This window comes from Salmo salar, chromosome ssa01 (genome assembly GCF_905237065.1).
Source record: "Salmo salar chromosome ssa01, Ssal_v3.1, whole genome shotgun sequence".
In the NCBI taxonomy this organism is placed as follows: Eukaryota; Metazoa; Chordata; class Actinopteri; order Salmoniformes; family Salmonidae; genus Salmo; species Salmo salar.
In genome coordinates, this window is record NC_059442.1 from 143902521 (window position 1) to 143912132 (window position 9612).

At 46.2% G+C, this 9612-nt stretch overlaps 1 protein-coding gene across 1 annotated transcript in view; it reads left to right on the forward strand.

Annotated features, from left to right (window-relative positions):
• Positions 1 to 8480, forward strand: part of LOC123728730 (transmembrane protein 132C-like) — a 43631-nt gene extending 35151 nt beyond the window's left edge. Inside the window, exon 2 of the mRNA XM_045701342.1 lies at positions 7918 to 8480. Coding sequence (XP_045557298.1) covers positions 7918 to 8480 — 563 coding nt within the window. The remainder of the gene's footprint in view (positions 1 to 7917) is intronic.
• The last annotated feature ends 1132 nt before the right edge of the window (positions 8481 to 9612 follow it).

The window sequence follows — 9612 nt, forward strand, 5'->3', positions numbered from 1 at the left end:
GCATTTCACAGTAAGGTCTACTACAGCTGTTGTATTCGGCACATGTGACAAATAAAAATGGGTGTCCACCTACTTTTGTACATATATATTGTATATGGCTCACCTCATCCATCTTGGCCCAGTCACTATGCCTTATTTTGCTACATTTTTCACAAATTAGGGGGGAAATATAATTTAATGTATCAATAGGTTATTAATGTATTGCAAGGCGATGAAAGATGAAGTGCAGCCCAGCTCTACAAGTGATCCGATTAAACCCCCAGACTTCTGAATGTCCCTCTGCTCTACCCCAGCTCTAGCCCAGCTTTACCCCAGCTCTAGCCCAGCTTTACCCCAGCTCTAGCCCAGCTCTAGCCCAGCTTTACCCCAGCTCTAGCCCAGCTTTACCCCAGCTCTTGCCCATCTCTAGCCCAGCTTTATCCCAGCTTTACCCCAGCTCTAGCCCAGCTTTACCCCAGCTCTACCCCAGCTCTAGCCCAGCTCTACCCCAGCTCTACCCCAGCTTTACCCCAGCTTTACCCCAGCTTTACCTCAGCTCTAGCCCAGCTTTACCCCAGCTCTACCCCAGCTTTACCCCAGCTTTACCTCAGCTCTAGCCCAGCTTTACCCCAATTCTAGCCCGGCTTTACCCCAGCTGTACCCCAGCTTTAGCCCGGCTTTACCCAGCTCTACCCAAACTCTAGCCTGGCTTTACCCCAGCTTTACTCCAGCTTTACCCCAGCTCTACCCCAGCTCCATCCAGCTCTAGCCCAGCTTTACACCAGCTCTAGCCCAACTCTACACCGGATCTAGCCCAGCTCTAGCCCGGCTTTACCCCAGCTCTACCCCAGTTCTAGCCCGGCTTTACCCCAGCTCTACCCCAACTCTAGCCCGGCTTTACCCCAGCTTTACCTCAGCTTTACCCCAGCTCTACCCCAGCTTCATCCAGCTCTAGCCCAGCTTTACACCAGCTCTATCCCAGCTCTTCCCCGGCTATAGCCCGGCTCTACCCCAGCTCTACCCCGGATCTAGCCCAGCTCTATCCCAGCTCTACCCTGGATCGAGCCCAGCACTAGCCCAACTCTAGCCTGGCTCTACCCCAGCTCTAGACCAGCTCTACCCCAGCTCTACCACGGATCTATCCCAGCTCTACCCCAGCTCTACACTGGCTCTACCCCAGCTCGTCACAAGCTCTACCCCAGCTCTAGCCTAGCTCTACACAAGCTCTAGCCCAGCTCTACCCTAGCTCTACAGAAGCTCTAGCCCAGCTCTAGACTAGCTCTACTCCAGCTCTAGCCTAGCTCTACCCCAGCTCTACCCCAGCTCTACCCCAGCTCTACCCCAGCTCTAGCCTAGCTCTTCCCTGGCTCTAGCACGGCTCTACCCCAGCTCTACTCCAGCTCTACCCCGGATCTAGCCCAGCTCTACCCCAGCTCTACCCTGGATCTATCCCAGTTATACCCCAGCTCTAGCCTAGTTCTACTCCAGCTCTACCCCGGCTCTACACTGGCTCTACTCCAGCTCTAGCCCAGCTCTAACCTAGTTCTTCACCAGCTCTTCCCCAGCTCTAGCCTAGCTCTACACCAGCACTAGCCCAGCTCTACAGAAGCTCTAGCCCAGCTCTAGCCTAGCTCTACTCTAGCCTAGCTCTATCCCAGCTCTAGCCTAGCTCTACCCCAGCTCAAACCCAGCTCTACCCTAGCTCTAGCGTAGCTCTACACCAGCTCTAGCCCAGCTCTACAGAAGCTCTAGCCCAGCTCTAGCCTAGCTCTACTCCGGCTCTAGCCCAACTCTAGCCTAGCTCTATCCCAGCTCTAGCCTAGCTCTACCCCAGCTCAAACCCAGCTCTACCCTAGCTCTAGCTTAGCTCTACACCAGCTCTAGCCGAGCCTAGCTCTACTCCAGCACTAGCCTAGCTCTACAGAAGCTCTAGCCCAGCTCTAGCCTAGCTCTACTCCAGCTCTAGCCTAGCTCTAGCCTAGCTCTACTCCAGCTCTACTCCAGCTCTAGCCCAGCTCTAGCCTAGCTCTACTCCAGCTCTACTCCAGCTCTAGCCCAGCTCTACCCCAGCTCTAGCCTAGCTCTACCCCAGCTCTAGCTTGGCTCTACCCTAGCTCTACACCAGCTTTAGCCCAGTAGTTAATTGTGAGCTAGCCTAAAGGTACTCAAATTACTGTAGCCCAAACTGCATTCCGACTGGCTGGCTGGCTACCCCTGAGGGCTGGAGACTCAGCTACAGGATCCACTCTCCACAGGCGCATCTCTTATAGTCATCAGTGGCTTTGTCACCTTCACTGATGCTCTGCGTCTGTGTCAGCATTTACTGAAGATGATTGTTTGTCCTGACTAAATGACCATAGGTAGCGTCTCGCACGTGTAGAAAGTTACTCTGTAGACGGTCCAAGTTTGTGATCAGCTATTGCTGTTGTTTGCAGAAACTCTGTGGTCTGGTAACAACTAGTATTATCTTTAGTCTACACCAAGCAAAACTTGTTTTAAAAAAGCTGAGTCACTTGACATGCTCGATGGGTTTAGATACCCTCACATATCTGCTGCTGATCCAGTTTCTGCTGTTCTGCCTGTGGCTATGAACCCTGACCTGTTCACTGGATATACTACCTTGTCCGGACCGGTTGTTTTTCTCTCTCTCTCTCTCTCTCTCTCTCTCTCTCTCTCTCTCTCTCTCTCTCTCTCTCTCTCTCTCTCTCTCTCTCTCTCTCTCTCTCTCCCACCTTTCAGAATCTGGTTCCTCTCTAGGTTTCTTCCTAGGTTCCTGCCTTTCTAAGGAGTTTTCCTAGCCACCTTGCGTTTACATCTGCATTGCTTGCTGTTTGGGGTTTTAGGCTGCTGATATAAATACATTTGACTGATTGATTGATTGAAATATCATCTTGTTATTTTTTGTGTATGGAGGCATTGTCACGTCCTGACCAGTAAAAGGGGTCATTTGTCATTATTGTTGGTCACGGCGTGGCAGGGGGTGTTGTTTTTGTGTGTTTTGGGGTTGGTTTGTTTCATGGGGATTTGTTCTAGTTTTCATTTTCTATGTTCATTGTCTATGAGTATGGTTTCCAATCAGAGGCAGGTGTCTTTCGTTGTCTCTGATTGGAAGCCATACTTAGGCAGCCTGTTTTTTCCTTTGGGTTTGTGGGTGGTTGTTTTTCATATAGTCTATGTTACCTTACGGAACTGTCGTGTGTCGTTTTGTTATTTTTTGCTTAAGTGTTCACGTTACTCTAATAAAAGAAGATGAGCACTCAACATGCTGCGCTTTGGTCCAATCCTTCCGACAGTTGTGACAGGCATTGTCAGTAACTGTCTTTGATAAGGTTTTTAAACTTCTCCAGTTTGCCAATGGCTGTGCTTCTGCCAGAACAGCTTCTGACATTTATACCGAACACTTGAAGAGTCAAACATATCTAATTGGATTTTTGTTAAAAAGGGAAAAAGTTTCAATTTATACAGACTGACAGTATTGATGGTAACTTCAAGTTCCCCAAGCAGTTTCTCAACAGAGAACGGGCTTTTCATAGGCAAGTGTAAGAGCCTTGTCCAACAAAAGCACATATCAGCTCTCTTTTTATTTTTCCTCACGGACAACCCATTCGGCACACCACATAATTTCAATGAGAACATTTGGTTAATATTTGGTTGAGATGTTGATCAATGACATTTCAATCATTATTCACCCACTCAAAAAGACAGCCAGAATTCCCAATGTGTTATCACTGTGCTTTCAACCATCTTAAAGCACAACTAAATTCCAAATTTTTGGTTGAGTTGTCATCTAAATGTGTTATTACTGCACTTTCCAACATTTTAAAGCACCACAAAGTACATACATTGTCAGATATTTTGTATTTATACACCAACTCATGATATCACATTGGTAGTAGTAAGTGACACATCAAGGCTAAACTGGACTGGGCTTGGTTAAAACCCTGGATGGGAGACCAAAGGATAGCTGTAGACAGATTAATTCACCAGTAGGAGGTGCTGCCAAGCTTATTATTTGTTTCTGATAGTGGAAACGTCGAAGATTTGACATTGTTTCGAAGGTAAGCATCTTATACAAGGTTTGTCTGTTTGGTTACCATGATGGCATAATCCTGTGGTTGAACAGTTTACGTTGTTTTTTCAAATTCAATGTATTTTCCACATAGATTCCACGTCACAATACGTTGACAAATTATGTTGAAATAAGATTGATTCAACCAGTTTGTGCCCAGTGAGAAGTTGATATACGGAACATCTTGATTTACTGCTTTTGGAAAATGTAATTTTGGATTACAGCAGGTTATCAATAGGACAACAGACTACAATTTCAGGATGGAGGGAGAAATGTCAGGTAGCATTCTGGGTAAATGTACCTTTGAGACTTCCTAGCTGTCTGTCTCTGTTTGTTTTGATTGGGGGCTTAGTGTTAACATGCCTTTAAAGTGTTCCAGGGCACTTATGTGTTCTTTGTAGACCAGTCTCACATCAAGTGATTGCAAAGTGCTTCATGTACCATTTTCAACTGGAAGTGTCAGAGGTTGAATACAAATGTTTTTCTGAGGAAACGTATTTTGGGGAAATGGTAAAAATGGACTAAATGGCTGTAATTTTCCTAATGAGTAGTTTCAAACACACATGAAGCATCTAGGAGCTGTATATTGAATATTCTTGTTTAGACTGAATTAATTTTGTGTAAAAAACGACCCTTTATCAAGAATTTTGCTACACCCGTAATTACGTCTGCTAAATATGTGTATGTGACCAATAAAATGTGGTTTGATTTGATGTTGAAAGTGCTTGTTATTCACCCTCAGACAGTAAAGTATGTACGATAATGCTATTCCTCTACTTTGACTCAGAATAATACATAATTTTGTTTGTGTGTATTTCCCTGCATAGTCTCATATTCACTTTGTATTCAGTGGGTGTGTTTTTGGTATACAGCTTGTAAAGCAGGCTTGAGAAAAACACACCTCCTGCTGGGCTTTCCAAAGCTCATAGGAAGAGACCCCACCAACTTCATAACCCCTCCCCCCTCCACAACTTCGAGGAGGATTTTGTTTGATTAATTATTTGTAAGGTCAGGCCATATATAAAACAAATACAACAGATGCTGGGGTTGGGGTCTACTGATCATAAGATTACAGCCATGGGTCTGGCTATTCCTGTGTAATTGATTATTGGTTACTATATAAACTAGTCCATGTACTTTCATTTACTGATCCTGAGGGAGCTGAGGATGTTCTTTCACAGTCTTTCTCTGTCTACAGCTTGCAATGCATTATGGTCTTTCTCCCTCTCATCCATGCTCCACCTTTCTCTTCACTCTTTTCCACCCCATCCTGTTGTGGCATCTCTCTTTGACTGTGGAGGCGCAGCAGAGGCACAGCTAGATTAGCCACACAGGGAGCAAGGATTACTCTCCTTTATGGTCCTTAAGTCCTGTAGAGCTCAGACACACCAATAGCATTCGCTGGCCCAGAGTACTTAGCATCTCAATGTAATTTGCGAACTGAGCGAGCGCCCTTTTTACATGTAGAATCGCGTGAAAAATGTCGTCAGTCAGACGTCTACAGCGGGTGGTCCCTAAAACCCAGTACGATGAACGATCGGCAGACAAACACGAGATCCACATTCGGTGCCTTTACTCAACCTACAGTAGAATGTAGGCCTCCTGCTCAGTCAGACTACACTGAATCATACTTGGGCATGCTAGGGCACTTAGACGGAAGTAGCCTATATAACCCACTGACATTTTGCAGTGTTGTGGCAGCTTTTCGCCATGGTGGAAGACACATTTAACTGTTTCTACTTTTGTGTGGTATTACCTGTAATGGTATGATGCAGCGTTGAACAACCATGATAATCATGCATAATACTATATGTTTTCTATAGTAGTGAGATTATAGTGATTGGTAAATTGCTGTTTGAAGCCTACTGTATATACCAACATTCAGTGGGAATCCCATGGCATATGTACAGTATGGACTCATTATTCAAGAGTCACTGAGTCTTGTGGGTTTTGGCTCCCAAATCATGCATGGATAACATCTCCCATATGCCCAGTGCTGGTGAAGCAGAGCTCCCTGTTTATGTAAGAAGACTCTTTAGTCCCTTTCCACTGGGATTAACTTGTATTCACTGATCACTGGGCTGTGTACAGTAGGCAGGATTTGGCAAGAAGGTCAAGTGTCTGCACAAATCATCTCTGTTTTCATTGGAAGAAACTGTATAAAAAAATCTGGAAATGTATGTGATTTACAAGGACAATAGACATGAAATCCTACTTTTGCCAACCCAAGGTGAATGAGGAGCTTTTACTTAATGCATGAACAAAAATGAAGCAAAACATTCTGACATTTAGGAAGTGATTACAGCACTTTGATTGTAAAGTAGATTCTCTGTCTCTATCACGGGACTACTGTATGTGAAAACTAGAACAGTAAGCCAACTCTCCCTGAGAGAGACAGATACACCTCTCTATCTCTCTGTGAGGCTACATCACGGCTAAGCATCTGCCTGCTCTCCCTCTATACTCAGCCTTTGTGTAACATCACACAGTAGTCGTAGCCTACTTTTATGTACTGAAACTCGAGTATCAACCATCATTCATAGCCCTGTAGTCTCTCTGTTCCACTCTGACAGACAGACTGACAGACAGACAGACATTGTGCTTTATGGCCCTCAGTATTCCGACCACAGCTTGTGGTACCCGGTCCTCCAGGCTGGTCTTTGCCAGGCTGCCACGGGCTGTCACAAATCACTGCCGTGTCTCCCAGCTCCCCGCCGCACGGCTCGGCCACGACGGGAAATCAATGGCTTCTCTCGGAATCTTCCATCAGACCAAATATCTGGAGCTTGATGGCGAAGGTAGAGACCAAGGGGCCAGGGTTCCGGTCTGAAGCCCGTTTCGACTGCTCCTACAGTCTTGCTTCGGTACTTCAGTTTACTAACGTCCGGCCCAGAAAGACAATTTCCATAGACGGCCACAAAGAGAAGTCAGATTAGAGAATTCCTAATGAGACACTTCAGTCATTACCTTTGTGCACAAAACATCCATTGAATTATTCAAATAATTATCGCTCAGACCCAATTTTATATTCATCCAGTCTGCCATGTTTTTGGATGACGTGATAAAGTCGTCGGCGCTTGCGCTGCTCCCTGTGCACACTGAGTGCTATTGTGCATGTGATGTTGGTCTGTGTAAACAGGATGTGACCCGGATATAGACGGTCCATGAATCGGCATATGTGAACGTGAGCAGATTACCTTGAAAACAACGGTTTTCAGTCTCAGCAGTCTCCAGCTCTTCATACATCAGTGGGAGAGACAGAAGTGGGAAGGTGTAGATGAGGTGGAGGAGTTGGGGTGGTGGGGGGTTGAGACCCTGCTGGGTGTGTCGGGGTCGATAACAGGGTCTGGTTCAGACTCCAGACAGGAGTAGTGTGTGGAGAATGTGAACCAAAATGTTCAGATAGAGAAGAGGAGAGTGAGTGACTGAGTTGACTGACTGAGTGAGTAAGTAGGATTAAACAAGGAACCGTGTCTATCAGTAGAAACAGTCTATCACTGTAGATCAGATTTGATTCCTAATCCATGGTTTTCTAGTCTCTCTGTTTAACTGCAAGTTCTTTAACACACACCTCCATAAAATGAGCGCAATAATGCATGAAGGAGATGTCATATTAACATTTTGTAGCAAATCATTTGTTATTAAGACATTGGAATAGCAATGTGTATGACCAGAAAAGCATAGCGATAAAGAGACTGTATGTTCACAATGTTCAGTGTTTAGTACGCTGTCCGTGGTCCTGGATTGCTACTCCCATAAAAGATCCCCCCCCCTTTCATTCACTTTCCCATCTCTCTGCTTTGCCCTTTGTTATAGAGGTTAACAGGTAGATAGCTAACCTCTCCCCTTTCCTCTCCTCTCTCCTTCAGTGGCAGACAGCAGGGTGATTCTTGATGGTCTACAGAGGTACGGCCCCATGCCCGGGTACCTGCCTGTCAGCTACCAGGTACTCAATGCCAAGGCAGCCTTCTTCCTAAAGGAGGCCAACCAGGACCTAATGAGGAACTCCAGCCTGCAGGCCAGGACCGAGCCCTTCTTCATCCAGGAGGCCCGCCAGATGCCCTTCATCAACGCCAGCTACGGACCCCTGTCTGCCCAGCAACCCATCCCCCTGGAGCTCCTACAGAGCCCCGGACCCTTCAACGGACCCTCTTTTACCTCCCTGTCATCCTCCTCCTCCTCTTCTCCATCCCTTTTCACCTACAACTGGAAGGTACACACCTTCATCATCAGTGAGAGGATTCACCCCAGTTGGCCAAAGGTGCAAGTGTTGTTCTATGTGGGAGGCAGGGACTGGGATGACTATACCACCATCCACAGGCTGCCCTGTGTCAGGATGTTTGCCTTCCACGAGACCCAGGAGGTGCGGGGCACGTGTCATCTGAAGGGGGGAGCTGGGGATGTGTGTGGCCGAACTGGAGCCCCTGGCTAGCTGGTTCAGTCCCCCCACCGTGAGGCCAGGGAGGCAGAGATCTCCGGAGCAGCCCCAGGGCACCCCCGTGGAGCTCTACTACATGGTACAGTCCACGGAGACTGGGGAGTGCAGCTCAGAGGACTCAAGGAAGGGCAGTTCCATGCGCACAGAGCACCAGGGGCCCATGGGGTACTTCTCGGGTCCCACACCCATGCAGCGCATTGGGAGCGTGCGTCTGTTCCAGCCCATGTCGGAGCTGAGGCTGGACAGTAACTTTGTGGTGATGGTGCCCTCTAGACCAATCAGACAGAGGGAGATAGTCTCCACCTTCCTGGCTCTCTCCATCCTGTCACCTGTACAGATCTTCACCCTCAGGTGAGTGGGCCTCCTTAAGTCACAGTGAGGCATTTTGATTTAACCTTTATCCAAGGATCGGCCCCTTTTTAAAAAATCTTTTGCCTAAAATGACATACCCAAATCTAACTCCCTGAAGCAAGGATATGCATTTTCTTGGTACCATTTGAAAGGAAACACTTTGATGTTTGTGGAAATGTGAAAGGAATGTAGGAGAATATAACACATTAGATCTGGTAAAAGATAATGCAAAGAAAAAACCAACCCAAATGTGCCTAATTTGTTTATTAATAACTTTCATGTTCAAAACTGTGCACTCTCCTCAAACAATAGCATGGTATTATTTCACTGTAATAGCTACTGTAAATTGGACAGTGCAGTTCAAATAACAAGAATTTAAGCTTTCTGCCAATATCAGATATGTCTATGTCCTGGGAAATGTTCTTGTTACTTACAACCTCATGCTAATCGCATTAGCCTACGTTAGCTCAAACGTCCCGCAGGGGACCCGCCAATCCTTTAAGGTCAGAAGACCTCTTTTACAAGGGAGATCAGGCATAAACTGTACTGTTCCATTCAATTCAAAAAAAAAAAAAATTCTCCATTACAATTACAAGGACATTTTATCAGAATCAGACTTTTACTCGCCAAGGACATTTACACAAACCCAGAATTTGCCTTAGTGAGAAGGTGCTGTCAGCAATAGACAATATTCAAACAGAATACAGACACAAGTCCACATAGACATCATACAGAATATACAATATTGGAACAATATTATATATGCTGTCTTCAC